Here is a 16,561-nt window from a genome sequence, read left to right on the forward strand (position 1 = left end):
AATCATTTCACCAAAGTACGGTTTGTTACTTCCGTTTGTCCGTTTGCTTGTGGGTGAGAGACTGAAGTGAACCGCTGTTGAATATTCAACTCTTGGCACCAATTCTTGAATGTTTTGTCAGTAAACTGAGTCCCATTATCTGAAATGAGGATATGGGGTATGCCAAATCGGCAAACTATGTTCTTCCAGACAAAATTTAATGCCTTTGAGCTTGTTATCGTAGCTAATGGTTCAGCCTCCACCCACTTTGTGAAGTAATCCACGGCAACGATCAAGAATTTCATTTGCCGGGGAGCTTGTGGTAGTGGTCCTACTATGTCTATGCCCCATTGCATAAAAGGCCAAGGGCTTTGCATAGCACATAGATCAGTCTGCGGCGTCCTTGGGATATTTGCATGGATTTGGCATTTCGTACATTTCTTAACTAGCTGTACTGCTTCTTGTACCAAAGTTGGCCAATAATATCCCCATCTCAGAACTTTTTTAGCTAATGCTCTAGCTCCGATGTGGCTACCGCAAGATCCTTCATGAACTTCTCTAAGGATGTAATCCGTCTCTTCTGGTCCTACACATCGCAATAACGGTTGAAGGTAGGACTTTCTATATAGGACTCCTTCATGAAGTTCATACCGACGTGCTCGGCATGTGATTTTCCTTGCTTCTCTCTTATCCTCGGGCAGTTGTCCTTGATCTAGATACTTTAATATTGGCGTCATCCAGTTTGGTGAACTGGTTACTGAGTGTACTTCAGCTTCATCAATGCTTCTGTGCGGTAATTCCTCCACCTTTGAGCTCGGATATGAGGCCAACTTACTTAAAGTATCTGCTCGGCTATTTCCCGCTCTGGGAATGTGGATTATCCGAAAATAAGAGAAATTTCGGCTAATACTTTGCGCTTTGTCCAAGTATTTTTTCATCCTTTCACCACGGGCTTCACTTGTACCCAGCATGTGATTCACTATGACTTGTGAATCACAATGAATTTTGAGAGATTTGACAAATAGATGTTGCGCTAACTGAAGTCCGGCAAGAAGGGCTTCGTATTCGGCTTCGTTATTAGTGGTTGGGAATAAGAACCGAAGTGAATAAGTTACTTCGTGTCCGTCGGGAGCGATAAGTAGAATACCAGCTCCACTTCCTGTCTTATTCGAAGCTCCATCTACGAATCCAATCCAACAGTCCGGCGGCTCTACTTCGGGTTTCTGGGGCTGTGTTAGTTCATCATTGGTAGGATTTTTCTGTTCGGCAATAATAGGGATTGCCTGATCGAACTTTGCCTCTACAAGAAAATCTGCCAAGGCTTGTCCCTTGATGGCTTTCCGAGGTAGATATTCTATTGAATGTTCTCCCAACTCTATGGCCCACTTGGCAATTCTGCCTGATGCTTCTGGCTTAGTCAAAACTTGCCGAAGTGGAAGATCGGTTAAGACGCATACTTTGTGAGCATAGAAATATGGCCGCAGTCTCCTTGCTGCATTTACTAATGCCAGAGCAATTTTTTCCAGAGGTTGATACCTTGTTTCGGGACCTCTTAATGCTCGGCTTGTAAAGTAGATAGGACGCTGTTTTAGGCCTTCTTCTCGCACAAGCACCGCGCTAATGGTTTGATCTGATGCTGCTAAATATAAGAATATCACTTCGGCATCCGTTGGAGCAGAGAGAGTAGGAAGTTCGGTTAAATAACTTTTGAGTTCGTCAAAAGCCTTTTTCTGTTCGGCTCCCCACTCAAACTTTGGTGCCTTCTTCAAAACATTGAAGAACGGCATTTGCTTTTCGGCTGCTTGGGAAAGGAATCTATTCAGTGCGGCTAGACATCCAGTTAGCCTTTGCACATCATGTATGGACTTCGGCATTGCCATGTTCTGAACAACTTGAACCTTTAGGGGATTTGCCTTGAGTCCTTCCTTTGAAACCCAACAACCCAGAAATTTTTCCGAATCTACCAAAAAGGTACATTTTTGGGGATTGAGTTTGAGGTTGGCTTTTTTGAGCACGTCGAGAGTGGATTTGAGATTGTGTTCGTACTCCGAAGTGCTTCTGCTTTTAACAACTATGTCGTCAACATATACTTCAACCTCTTTTCCGATCAGGTGCCGAAATAGCTTATCTACCATCCTTTGATATGTGGCTCCGGCATTCTTTAAACCAAATGGCATCTTTTTATAAGCAAAAATACCGAAGTCAGTAATGAAAGCCGTTTTTGAAGCATCATTCTCATCCATTAAAACTTGGTGGTATCCTTTATACAAATCAAGAAAACAGAAAATTTCGAAGCCTATCAGAGCTTCTACTTTTTTATCTATGTTGGGAAGGGGGTAGCAATCTTTAGGACATTGCTTATTTAGATCCGTAAAATCTATGCACATCCGCCATCCTCCTTCTTTTTTCTTGATCATCACAGGATTGGCCACCCAAGAAGGATATTTTACTTCAAATAATACATCCGCTTTCAGTAATTGGCGGACTTCGTCATGGATGACTTGATTTCTTTCTGCCGCAAAGAGTCTTTGCTTCTGTTTTATAGGCCGGACTGAAGGATCAATATTTAACCGATGTGTAATTACCTCGGGAGACACTCCCGTCATGTCCAACGGAGACCACGCAAAGACATCTTTGTACTCTTTGAGGAGCTGGATGGTCTTTTCCCGGAGTAGAGGTGTTCCCGCGAAACCGATCTTGACCGTTCTGGATGGATCATCTTCGTATAACTGAACTTTCATCGAGTTCGGCTCCGGTGTGACTTCGTTCATTTCGCCTGCCTCTGACTCCGGCTGCTGTGATTGCTATGCTTGATGGTGCCGATCTGATTGTTCGGCACTTTTAAGCGCAATCTGCAAACATTCTTTTGCTCTCTTTTGATCACCTCGGATGACTGCTATCCCTCCTTTAGTGGGGATCTTGATTGTGTGGTGATAAGTAGAGCAAATGGCCCGAACTGTGTTGAGCCAGTCTCTTCCCAGTATAATGTTATACGGGGATCGAGCTTTTACCACAAAAAACTCGATCACCGTACTGGAGCTAGTAGGCGCTCTTCCTACCGTAATCGGAAGGCTGATAATACCTTCAGGGCGGGTGTCCTCCTGGGCGAAACTTTTCAGAGGAATTGGGGCCGGACTGAGCCGAGCTGGATCCACTTCCAGTTTATCAAAACATTCTTTAAAAAGAATGCTAACCGACGCTCCTGTATCCACAAACACTCTGTGGATCAGTTTGTTTGCCACTCCAGCTTGAATGACAATAGCGTCTTGATTAGGAGAAATGGCCGGGACGGGATCTGCATCTGAAAATGTAATTACTTCCTCCTTCTTCAGCCTTTTATGTGTTGGCTCCTCTCGATTGAAGCCTCTGCGCTCTGATTTTAGAGACGATTTAGTCTTCCCGGCTGGGAGAGCGTCAATAGTCTGGATCACTCCATCATATTGCGGCTCGTCATCGTCTTCGGGATCCTGTTGCCTTTTAGGATCCTGAGGAGCGCAGTTCGCACTTCTCTGTTTCTTATTCTTTTTCGGCGGCTTGCTTTGGTATTTTTTTAACGTCCCTGCTTTCACAAGAACATCAATATCTGCTGCCAAATTTCGGCACTCCTCGGTATCGTGACCGTGGTCTTGATGGAAGGAGCAGTATTTATCCTGACTTCGGCGCGTGGCCAATTTCGTCATCGGCTTTGGTTTTTCGAACATATCATAATGCAGTTCAAAAATTTCCGCTCTCGACTTGTTCAATGGTACGAACTGAGCGGGTGGTTTCTCAGGATTGAGACGTGGTCCCAATCTGTCTTGTACCGGTGCCCTTTGAATTCTTTCAAAAGGAGTTCGGCGAGGATGTCCCTGATCGCTATGATCGGGCTTCCTCTTGTCTCCTCTGGAAGAGCTGTCTAAAGACCGTTTTCGACGGTCTGCCTCATCAGCACGGGAAAACTGGTCCGCAATGTCCCACATCTCTTGAGTTGTTTGCGGACTGCATTCAACGAGCTTTCTGTAGAGAGCTCCTGGCAGAATTCCATTTTGGAATGCCGAAATGACAAGTAGATCATTGAGATCATCTACTTGTAGGCATTCCTTGTGGAATCTTGTCATGAAGTCGTTAATCTTTTCATCGCGACCTTGACGTATAGAAAGCAGCTGAGCCGAAGTGATTCGGGTTTCAGCTTTCTGGAAGAACCTCCTATGAAAAGCATCCATTAGATCTCTGTAAGATCTAATGCTGCCTTGAGGGAGGCTATCAAACCACCTTCTTGCGTTCCCGATGAGCAGCTCGGGAAACAGCTTACACATATGAACCTCATTGAGACCTTGGTTCGCCATATTATACTGATAGCGTCCCAGGAAATCATGAGGATCCACTAACCCGTCATAAGTCACTGACGGAGTTCGGTAATTCTGTGGCAACGGAGTTCTGGTGATATCATCCGAAAATGGAGTCTTCAGCGCTCCATACATAGCGAATCCGACATCTCTGCGGTATGGTGGAGATGGAGTTCTCCTGTGATTTCGGTAACAAGGAGGAGAAGGAACATATCGGTGGTGAGGATTCTTTCTCCTGGAAGATACGACACTACTGCGGTAGTGACTTTCATGTCTGGAGGGGGAAGGAGAATCCGCCGTTTTCTTCTCCGGCTTCTGGCTCTTTTGCAGGAATGTTAAGAACTCATCCTGCTTCTCAGCCAAGAACAACTTGACAGCCTCATTCAAATCGAACTGCTGGGGAGGCTCGGTGCGATGACTTTTTGAGTGGTTTGTTCTTTCACTGTGAGAACTGGAGGCAGATTTCTCCCGAGGCTGTTTTCCAGACCTACGGGCTGGACTAGCTTCCTCACGTTCATCACGGACGGAAGTATGGGTATTATGTGATCTGGTACGCATTTTTTGGTGGAAAAGGATCAAAAACTCGCTTTTATCACAGTTTTGGTTTTCTGTTTTCCCACAGACGGCGCCAGTGATGATTTAGCGAATTTTTGATGGGAATAAATGCAAGCAATAAATGAAGATCACAACACTGAAAATTACGTGGTTCGATTTACTGAGGTAAATCTACGTCCACGGGAAGAATAGAGGGCAAATTTGTATTGCTTTATCTCGCTTACAGATTACAATACTGATTTGCTATATGAGATTCAGGATCTAGAGAGCTTAACCTTGGTCTATCTGATCTAAGTTCTATTTATACATTCGAACTAAGATCGTGGTTTGCAGCCCTGGTAGGGGGGTTGATAACTGCTTAATACCACTAAATAGATCGTGGGTGTAATGGAGGTCGTGGAGATCCTGCATGGGTCCACTATCTCCTTGTTCGGTCGAATACTGAGACCGAACTGCTGAACTTTGCCGATCAGCTTTTGCCGATCTGAGAGTTGAGCTCGATTGGTCGGCTTTTACCGAGCTATAGGCTGTGACCGAACTCTTTGGTTATGCCAAACTGATACTCTTTCTTGGACCGAACTGCTGAACTTTGCCGATCAGCTTTTGCCGATCTGAGAGTTGAGCTCGATTGGTCGGCTTTTAACGAGCTATAGGCTGTGACCGAACTCTTTGGTTGTGCCGAACTGATACTCTTTCTTGGGTTTTGGGCTGATGGGCCGTCACTGCTATTGGGCTCGCAATTATTGTTTAGTTGTTTAGTTCATATCCCATCATGCATTAGACGTCTTATCGCCATATATAAGCTTTTATAATATTTGTATATATATTGCTCACGACTATCCAAAAGATAGAAACAATAGAATTCAAAAAAAAAATATCCATAAGCTGTAGTAAAAAAAGATTTCGCAATGAGTATCTGTAAATTTACAGAGACAATTACTGGAATCAGAAACAAGTATAGATGCAATGCCCTAACAACAGGACATACTAAAGTAACACTATCGAATACTAATAGAAACCCTAAATTGAATGCATTAAACGCCAAATCAAGCACGCTCGCCGCGAATCCTCCTAGCAAGTTGAATATCCTTCGGCATAATAGTAACCCTCTTCGCGTGAATCGCGCACAAATTGGTATCCTCAAAGAGCCCAACCAGATACGCCTCCGCCGCCTCCTGCAGCGCCAGCACGGCGTGGCTCTGAAACCTCAAATCGGTCTTGAAATCCTGAGCAATTTCACGAACCAATCTCTGGAACGGAAGCTTGCGGATCAGAAGCTCGGTGCTCTTCTGGTATTTGCGGATTTCACTGTTGAAATACCAAATTAGATTAAAATCTCGGTTACAATTGTTGCAATTGTGATTCGATTCGTAAGAAAGGGGTTAGAGTTTTACCGAAGAGCGACGGTTCCAGGGCGGTAACGGTGGGGCTTCTTCACTCCGCCGGTTGTCGGAGCTGATTTCCTCGCAGCCTTCACAAATTAACCAAAAATCAAATCAATAAACATAATCGAAACAGTTGCAAAATCAAAAACAATCGAGAGAATCAAACGGAGATTGAGAAACTAATGAAGATACAAACCTTTGTAGCGAGCTGCTTCCTCGGAGCCTTTCCTCCGGTGGATTTACGGGCGGTTTGCTTAGTACGAGCCATGTCTTCAGAAATTCAAAGTTGGGATGCTGAAGGAAGAAACCAATTGAGAGGTGCGATAATGAATTTTGAAACGTGGGGAGGGGTATATATAAGGAGGTGGGGTGTAGTTGGAGACTTGGTACAACGGCATTCTGAATATCTGACGTGGGGATTATTTGAAAAGTCGTGGGTATCCGTGACTTTCCTAATCTTGACTTTCATTGGTCAATATTATTAATGGAGGGCTCTGGTTGGTTGGTTTTGGATTCACGCGGATCGTCACCGAGTTGTGCTTTTTATGTGTCTTTGTTTTTGTGGTTGCTGTTTTTTCTCTGACTCGGTTGAGTGACTTGAGTCGGATTGTGGGTTGCAACCGGTTTACCCACTCGTTCTTTTTACCCTTGCTCTTTTGTTAATAATTTTATTAATTATGCATGATAAGTTTATAACAATATTTTAGGAAAATCAAATCAAATTTAAACGCCTCGAAATCTGATGTAAATGAATCTTTTAATACTCCATCCGTCTCAAAATAAGCGACTCACATTCCTTTTTGGGACGTCCCAAGATAAGTGAGTCATTTCATTTTTTTAATTTTCTCTCTTACTTTTTCTCTCTATTTCATTAACTCTCTTACTTTATTCACTTTCCACTTTACTAACAAAACCTCATTTCCTTAAATCCCGTGCTAAAAAATTTGTGCTCACTTATCTTCGGAAGAAGAGGGTATGTTAAGTCATTTGTAATTTCTCACTACAACTCATACAACATCATACCTCTACTTGTTAAGTTATTTGTAATTTATGCAAGTCACTACAATTCATACAACCTCATACCTCTATTTTAGTAATTTTTATTTTTGATTGTCATCCACTTTACAAAGATTAAATAATTATAAATAACAATATTACTTCATTAAAAATCATTAATTTTATAAATTGAAATATATTGGTATTTATAGAGTTTGAAAATTACAAAATCATATATATCTTTTCTAAAAATTACATTAATTATACACTAACTATTGCATAGTTTGAATAAAAAAGTAATATAAAAATTAATATGTAATTAAAAAATATTGAACTAAATTATTTTATACATGAATTTGAATTCAAAATGAGCAAAAAAATCTTGCGGTGCGGGATTGCGCCACACACATGCACCGCAACACATCCCGCTCGACCACCCTCCTCCCTCGTTCCATTCCCAGCAGCTCCATCCACCTCAGCAATGGGAGGCGCACTAGCACGAACCCCTTCGTGGGGTGCAACGCCTCCACGATTGCTCGTTAACTCCCAGTGCTCATAGAAGTCATTCATCCTTAGTTAAAAGAGAGTAGATTTATAAACAAAAAAATAATCATCTTATTAAACACTTATATAGTCTTATCATTAACTTAGCAATTCTCTTGCATTTTATTTTGGATTCATGTCTTACTTAACATTAATATTATTCACTATTCTTATAATTTGTGTATATAGTTAATTTATATTATCAAACTTTTAAAATTGAGGAAATTAAAAAAAATGGTTTAAGTTTTTTAGAATACATAACTTCTAAAACTTAAAATGTAAAAAGTAATTTGGTAAAAAAGACAAAACAAAAAGTAATCTAAAATAAAAGTATTACATAATCATTTATTGAGGTATCGAAGTGCACCAAAAAATTTGCAATTCAATCATGTTGGAGTTGGGCTTGGTGGTTTGATTATGACATATTTTTAAAAGAAATATCATTATCTCAACATTATTCTCTACAGTATAAAATAGTATAAATATTTCATACTATTATCAAAATAAAAAATGTAGTAGTAAATTTATTATCCTGTACAAATATAGCTTTGGATGACCTCCTAGAAAATTAGAAATTGAATTTTCATTTTTGTTCAAAAAAGAAAAATATGAACCTTAGATATAAAGAAGAACAAAATTGACTTGACAATTGTCATCGCTCTCCCACAAATCCACCAGAAACAACCTTCACTCCTATCTCCACCCGTCCAATTCCATTTTCCAATTTTCCCACACTCAGAAATTCATTGCATTGGAAAGCGATGCAGCAGCGAAAAATACAAACGAAAAAATGGCATAATAACTTGGTGTAGCCATGCAACATTAAGAAATGTTCTTGAGAATCTGAACCCACAACTTTTATCATGTTTCTGTTAATTTTATGAGTTTCTGTACATCTTTGCTTGAAATTTTCTTGCAGTATACTATTATTATTATTATTATTATTATTATTATTATTATTATTATTATTATTATTATGTATTTGTATCCTTGTTGTAATCTTCAGTAGAATGAGGAATCAGTTTTGTTGTAATTAGGGCAATCTTGCCTCTCTGTGGTTTGAGAAATCTATTTTGTATAGAAGAACATGCTGTAGTTGCTGACCATTTCAAAATAGGATCAATTATGCATTAGGTTGATATGATCTTATTTTTGTCCAGTTTGCTGGTTTAGCATAGCAGTCTTTAGCCGACATTCGCACTAGCTAGCAGATTGTTTTATGGTGGGAGGATCTCAATGAATCGATGTTGATCAAGTCGCAGGAGTAGAAGAATAGTCATTGATGATCTTAACAGGCTGGGAAACCTGATGGAAAGGATAATGATCTTGGTCTGAACCAGGTGGCTTTTGATAAGTCCACCAGGCCCGTGCCGGTTTGCAAGCATGTGTTATATTTTACCTCTTTCTGTCACAATTAATGTTTTTGGCGGTGGAACTCATCATATAAGTTAATTTTTTTGTTTTGATTGGACTTTTGTTGTTTATAAATCAGGATTATGAAGCCAAAACTCATTTAAGCTCACCTTATTATCACTCATAGTAGTATGTACTGTATAAGTTTAAATATGCAGCTCCATCTTCTAAACCTCTAACAACATCTCCAAGGGGAGAGGTAAATGAAGATGTAAATTTATATAACTACCATATTTACATTTTTTAATCAAAAATCATTCTCCAATAGGAGAGGTATTTGAGAAGGTATTATACATTTTCTCATTTTGAAGAGGTATCTTTACATCTCCATCAATGGAGAGGTAAAATTTTATAACTACCACATTTGCCTTCTTTTCATGAAAAACCATTCTTCAAGGAAGAAGGTATCACACTTTATATTTTTTAATGCATTTTGTACTATTATTTTATGTTTAAAAAATCATTTACCTTTCTATATACCTTTTTTCTTTGGAGTATGTTTCTTTTTGGAAGAGTATATTTCACTTTTTGAGGAAGTATATAGATGATATACCTCTTTTATTTACCCTTCCTTGTTGGAGATGCTCTAACTCCAAGGGGGAAAGGTATATTGAGAAGGTATATTTCTCGTTTACCTTCTTAAAAAGATTATTATATCTTCTTAAAAAGTACGTAATGGATTCCAAGGAAAGAAGGTAAACTAAAAAGGCAAACAAAAATAACTTACTTTTTACATTTTCTACCAAGAAGAGGTAAAGATACCTTCTCAAAATAAAAGAAGGTATAATACCTTATCAAATACCATTTACATTGGAGCATGAAATTTTATGAAGAAGAGGTAAATATGGTAATTATTTCTCTGTACCTTTCCATTTACTCTTTCCCTTGGAAATGCTCTAATAAAATCATTAACTTGCTAAAGAATTTCATATGCTTCATACAACGCACAAAGAGCATCTCCAAGGGAAAGGGTAAATGGAAGGTCAAGAGAACTAAATACCATATTTACCTCTTCTTCATAAAATTTCGTACTCCAATGGAAAATGTATTTGAAGAGGTATTATACATTCTTTCATTTTGATAAGGTATCTTTACCTCTTCTTGATAGAAAAAGGTAAGAAGTTAGTTATTTTTATTTGCCTTTTTAATTTACATTCTTTCCTTGGAGTCCATTACTTTTTAAAAAGGTATTGTTGGAAGGAAGATCCCCAGAATATCCTGCATAATTGAAGCAAGGATTACATAGAATCAAGGGAGAAGATTGGGGGAAATCAATCACACCAATTAGGGATATTATACACGGTTCTACCATAATTAAACTTACCTTGTATAGCTCTCATTAGGCCTATATTAACAGTGTACCAAAGTTAGTGTAAACATATAAGAATTATCCCTAATACTCAATTTCTACATGGCATCCGAGCAGGGGCTCAGGAAATTATCATCATAGCCCAAACCTATACCTTTCTCGACCAAGAAGGCGAGAACAATAACCAGCCAAAAATGTCAGAAGGCAAACCAGAGACGGTCGAACCAGTGGCCGAGAAAATAAGATCAAGCAAGAGTGTTACCGTAGCCTTCAAACTAAACGGCTCAAACTATGCATTATGGGCGCGTTTAATGAAGGTATCCATAGGCGGCCGAGGAGTCTACCGCCATATATCCGGTGTCCCACCTCCACCACAGCCGGGGGAGAAAGGGTATACCGATTGGGAGGAGATAGACTTGATAGTCTTCTCCTGGATTATCGACAATATGGAAACCAACATCATCGCCGACTTTGCGCATCACCAAACGGCGAAAGCACTATGGGACACGTTAGCCGTAACTTTTGCAAGTTCGGCAGATTCGTATCTCATATACGACCTGCGAGACAAGGTGAGCAGAGTTATACAAGGAGAATCAACATTGGAAGCATACTGGAGTAGACTCCACGGATTGTGGATCGACATTGATCGATGCCCACACAAAACAGTGAATTGCTGCGATAAAGGGATAGCACAGTACCGAGACATCAAGGCCGAATTGAGATTGTTCAAATTTCTTACCGGATTAAACGAGAAATACGACTGGATCCGACGGGAGATCCTCAAAGAGGATCCCTACCCCTCAGCCGACGTAGCGTACGGATGGGTGAAACGGGAGGCAGCTCGACTCAAGATCATGTCGCCGGCGTCCGAATCGACCTCCATCGCTGTCGGGAGCGAGACATCATCGGGGGTCGGATTTGGGTTCGGGGCAAGCGAATACCGTCCACCACAGAACAGAGGACAACCACCTACGCAACGCAACACCACCAGCCGCCGGGGAAACAATCGTCCGGACAAATCCAAACTTTGGTGCTCCCACTGTGGAATGCAAAAACACACAAAGGAGACTTGCTTCCAATTAGTGGGATATCCAGAGTGGTGGGAAGAGGAGAAGGCCGGAAAGGCGAAGGTCGCTATCGGGACAAACAACGGAGGCCGAAATCAGACAGAAGGGGGGCGAGAGGCAACAGCCTTTCAAGAAAGGAAAACCGATACCGGAGGTCTCCTAACCGACGGCGGCGGACGCAGCGAGGGCAGCGGTGGTGGAGGGAAACCAGCCGAGGCGATGATCGCCTCATTCAGGCTAGACGGCGGGGAGACAGGAGGTAAAGGGTTAGGGTTTGCAGGCCCTAACCCTATTAAACTCGATTTCGCTATTAAGTCCCCAAGTTTTAGAAAATTCGAAATTCAACCCCACTTCAGAAAATATACCATTATTGAACCCCAGCATGTTGATAATTATAAACTTGACCCCCAGCCTGTTAGTAATTGCATAAGTAACCCCATTGTTTGCAAAAATTCATTTGCACCCCTGGAAAATCTTTCATATGCTTTTGAAGCCCGGGATGGGGAAATTAGTAACGCGACAGGGTGGATTTTTGACTGTGGGGCAACCGACACTATGTCATATGATAGGAATGATTTTTTAGAAATCCATAAAACACCCAAATCACATATTAAGACGTCAAATGGAGGGGTAACACCAGTGGAAGGGGCAGGAACTATAGAAATCTTTCCTAACGTGCATATTCCCAATTGCCTCTACGTGCCTAAATTGTCTCAGAAATTGATGTCGATAAGTCATGTAACTAAGGATTTAAACTGCTCACTCCTGATGCATCCAAACTTCTGTATGTTACAGGATATCCAGACGGGGAAGATTATTGGACGTGGCACTGAACGTCGTGGGCTCTACTTTGTGGACGAGATCGCTCGACGAGATGGTGCGGCGATGCTTGCTCACGGGTCCACTGATCGAGATACTTGGCTCTGGCACCGTCGGATGGGACATACCTCTCCGGGTTATTTGAAATCCTTATTTCCTAAACTTTTTGTTCCTAAAGATTTTTCTTGTGAAGCATGCGTTTTGGCCAAGAGCCACCGAAACTCATTTAAACCTAATGATACTCGTGTTCAGACTGTTTTCTCTTTGGTTCATTCTGATGTGTGGGGCCCAGCTCCTATAGGAACAAGCTTTGGATTTAAATATTTTGTGATATTTGTTGACGATTGCAGTAGAACTATGTGGGTTTATTTCATGAAACACAAATCTGAAGTATATGATAAATTCGTGTTGTTTTACAAAATGGTTCAAACCCAATTTCAGACATCTGTCAAAATCCTTCGTTCAGATAATGGGGGGGAATTTTTAAACACTCCAATGACAAATTTTTTTGAAAAAAATGGGTTAGTACACCAAACCTCTTGCTCCCACACACCAGAACAAAACGGGGTGGCAGAACGAAAGAACCGAATCATCCTAGAAATGACCCGGGCTCTCCTATTTGACTCGAAAGTACCACCATCATTTTGGCCGGAAGCCGTAGCCACATCCGTCTACCTCCTTAATCGACTTCCCACAAAAACCCTAAACCGAAAAACTCCTCTCGATCACCTATCCACCCTAACCAAAATTCCCCCTGCCCTATCCTTACCACCTAAAACTTTTGGGTGTTCGGTTTATGTCCATGTTCCCAAGCATGAAAGGAATAAATTTTCACCGTGTGCCATTAAATGCGTCTTCATGGGGTATGGGATTAACCAGAAAGGCTATAGGTGTTATGACCTGAAAACCAAACGAGTGATTACCACCATGAACTGCAACTTTCTTGAAAACGAATTCTACTACCACCTTGGGACTCAGGGGGAGAGTGTGAGACAGGGGGAGACCCGAGAAAATGACTCCCTTCGGTGGTATGTGCCAAGTAACTTCGATTCGGACCTAACAGAACAAGCTGGCACTGTTCCTGAGCCGATCCCGTCCACAGGGACGACCCCGACAACGCTTCCGCCGCGTTCCTCTGATCCAACCGTAACGGAATCCGAGGTAATATCTAGTCCGAATCATGAAACTTCAGATACTGTTTCTGACTCACTTGGTACAGAAGAAGAAGAACAGGAAGATACTACTATTGATCAGGATACAGGGCAGTATGTGCTTCCGCCGCGGAGCACGAGAGGAATTCCGCCCAAGAGATACTCCCTGGAACCCAGAGAGAGGAAAAATAGGTACTCAGTGGCCAACTTCGCCGAAGCCAATATATCCAAAATGGCACAGGCATTCCATGCAGCACTCTGTGACGAAGACATTCGTAGAACCTTTGAAGAGGCCTTCAGAATCAAGCACTGGAGGGAAGCTATGCTAGTCGAAATGAAAGCACTGGAACGGAATGACACTTGGAAAGTAAGCCCTCTGCCCGATGGGAAACATACAGTGGGCTGCAGATGGGTCTTCACAATCAAACGAAGACCAGACGGGAGTATTGAACGATACAAGGCGCGTTTAGTAGCAAAAGGATACACGCAGACCCATGGAGTGGATTATTCTGAAACATTCTCCCCCGTTGCGAAGATGAACACAGTACGTGTATTGCTGTCTATCGCAGCAAACAAAGACTGGCCACTCCATCAGTATGACGTCACCAATGCCTTCCTTCATGGGGAACTGAAGGATCCTATTTATATGGATGCTCCACCTGGGTTCACAGAGGAATTTGGGCAAGACAGGGTGTGCAAATTAAGGAAGACTCTGTATGGGTTAAAGCAGTCACCAAGGGCCTGGTTCGGGAGATTCACGGATGTAATGAAGCGCTATGGATACAAGCAGAGTAACTCAGATCACACCTTATTTACTAAACAGAGAGGAGAGAAGATCACTTGCCTTATAATCTACGTGGATGATATGATTATTACAGGGGATGATACAGAAGAAATGAACGATCTCAAGGGACACTTGGCTGCAGAGTTCGAAATGAAGAATCTAGGAGATCTCAAATATTTCCTTGGGATCGAGGTTCTCAGATCCGGAAAAGGAATCTTCATTAGCCAACGGAAATATGTTCTCGATCTCTTGACGGAAATGGGGATGCTAGAGTGCAGACCGGCAGATACTCCCATTGTACAGAATCATGGCCTCCAAATAATCAAAGGAGCATTATCAACCGATCGAGGACGGTACCAACGGCTTGTGGGAAAACTTATCTACCTATCCCACACTCGACCCGATATCGCTTACGCAGTTGGGGTACTTAGTCAGTTTATGCATAACCCACAGGAGGAGCACTGGGAGGCGGCACTTAGAGTAGTGCGCTACCTGAAGGGAACGGCCGGACATGGGGTACTGTTCCGAAAAAATGGACATCTTAACATCCATGGATACACCGATGCAGACTGGGCCAGAAACCCAGTTGATAGACGATCAACAGGAGGATACTTCACATTTGTGGGCGGAAATTTAGTCACTTGGAGGAGCAAGAAGCAGAAAGTAGTGGCTCTATCAAGTGCAGAGGCTGAATTCCGAGGCATCAAAAGTGGACTCACGGAGATTTTATGGCTTAGAAGGGTGATGAAGGAGCTGAACCTCGAATCACAAAAACCGTGCAAATTACTCTGTGACAACAAGGCAGCAATCAGCATTTCAGAGAATCCGGTGCAACATGATAGAACCAAACACGTGGAAATTGATCGGCATTTCATAAAGGAGAATCTTGAAGAGAAGATAGTAGAAATCCCATATGTGAAGTCCGAAGATCAATTGGCAGACATCCTGACTAAAGCCGTATCAGCCAAGATCTTTCAAGAAATGTTGAGCAAGTTAAACTTCGGGAATCCCGTCGCTTAACTTGAGGGGGAGTGTTGGAAGGAAGATCCCCAGAATATCCTGCATAATTGAAGCAAGGATTACATAGAATCAAGGGAGAAGATTGGGGGAAATCAATCACACCAATTAGGGATATTATACACGGTTCTACCATAATTAAACTTACCTTGTATAGCTCTCATTAGGCCTATATTAACAGTGTACCAAAGTTAGTGTAAACATATAAGAATTATCCCTAATACTCAATTTCTACAGGTATAACAACCTTTTTGAGAAGGTAAATGAGAAATATACATTCTCAATATACTTTTCCCCTTGGAGATGCTCTAACGCATTATTAATTGTTAATGAAATTTGCTAAGCACGTTTCACTAATCGGAAACGACAATGCTCTAGAAAACTACCCATAATTTCACAAATAGAAGTATAACAAATATAGGTTTTTATGTTTTCGTTTTTGTGTTCAATAACAAAATAGGCTCTATGTCCTTCAAGCTCATTTTGGCAATGCCCAATTAGCAACGAGCCTCACGTTTTGTTGATGGCATTAAGATTGGTTCGTTTAACCGTGAGGGAGTTGATACGAGTATTTCGATTAGTATTAATTAGTTTAGATATATTAGGGATTTGCATATCTTTTCTTATATTTGTTTCTTGTTCCTTAAGCTAGTATTCTAGTATTATAAATATAATAGATTGTTTTCATTTTATTCATTCAACCCATTAATGAAATCAGTATTTCGCCCAACTTGGCTTGAATCACAAAATTCAATTTCTCTATCGCTGCTGACGAGAACTTCTCGCGCTCAGCTGCAATTTTTTGCCGTCCAAGTCACGACCCAACGTTGGCGCTCGACAAACGACGACATCTCGTTTCTTGATTTCGCGTGGAAATCGACGTCGATAAACGACGACATCTCGTTTCTTGATTTCGCGTGGAAATCGACGTTAAGGAGTTAGGTTCTTAACAAATACCTAGACGGCCACCCATCGCATTGTAGTAATCCTTTATTTTTTGTTTCACTTACAACAAATGGCATTAAAATTGAATTAATCCTTTATTTTTGTTTCTATAAAATCCTTTGCTAGAACGGACTTCTCCACAAATAATTTTTCCAAAATGGAAAAAACAGATAAGAAAGTCACTGTCAGAAAGTCAGCATTAAAGGAAAAAATATAAAATAATAATGAATTAAAAATTGTCGGTATATGATTTGTTGCCTGCAACTAAGATAA

At 41.2% G+C, this 16,561-nt stretch overlaps 1 protein-coding gene across 1 annotated transcript; it reads right to left on the minus strand.

The window, feature by feature from the left end:
* Nucleotides 1–5,745: 5,745 nt before the first annotated feature.
* On the minus strand, nucleotides 5,746–6,599 carry LOC121757013 (histone H3.3). Its single transcript, XM_042152471.1, has 3 exons — nucleotides 6,441–6,599; nucleotides 6,254–6,330; nucleotides 5,746–6,167 (listed from the first exon to the last, which is right to left on the minus strand). Exons 1-3 carry the CDS (start codon nucleotides 6,510–6,512, stop codon nucleotides 5,906–5,908), a joined length of 411 nt encoding a protein of 136 aa, XP_042008405.1. The 5' UTR covers nucleotides 6,513–6,599; the 3' UTR covers nucleotides 5,746–5,905.
* Nucleotides 6,600–16,561: the final 9,962 nt, after the last annotated feature.

This window comes from Salvia splendens, chromosome 12 (genome assembly GCF_004379255.2).
Source record: "Salvia splendens isolate huo1 chromosome 12, SspV2, whole genome shotgun sequence".
Classification (NCBI taxonomy): domain Eukaryota; kingdom Viridiplantae; phylum Streptophyta; class Magnoliopsida; order Lamiales; family Lamiaceae; genus Salvia; species Salvia splendens.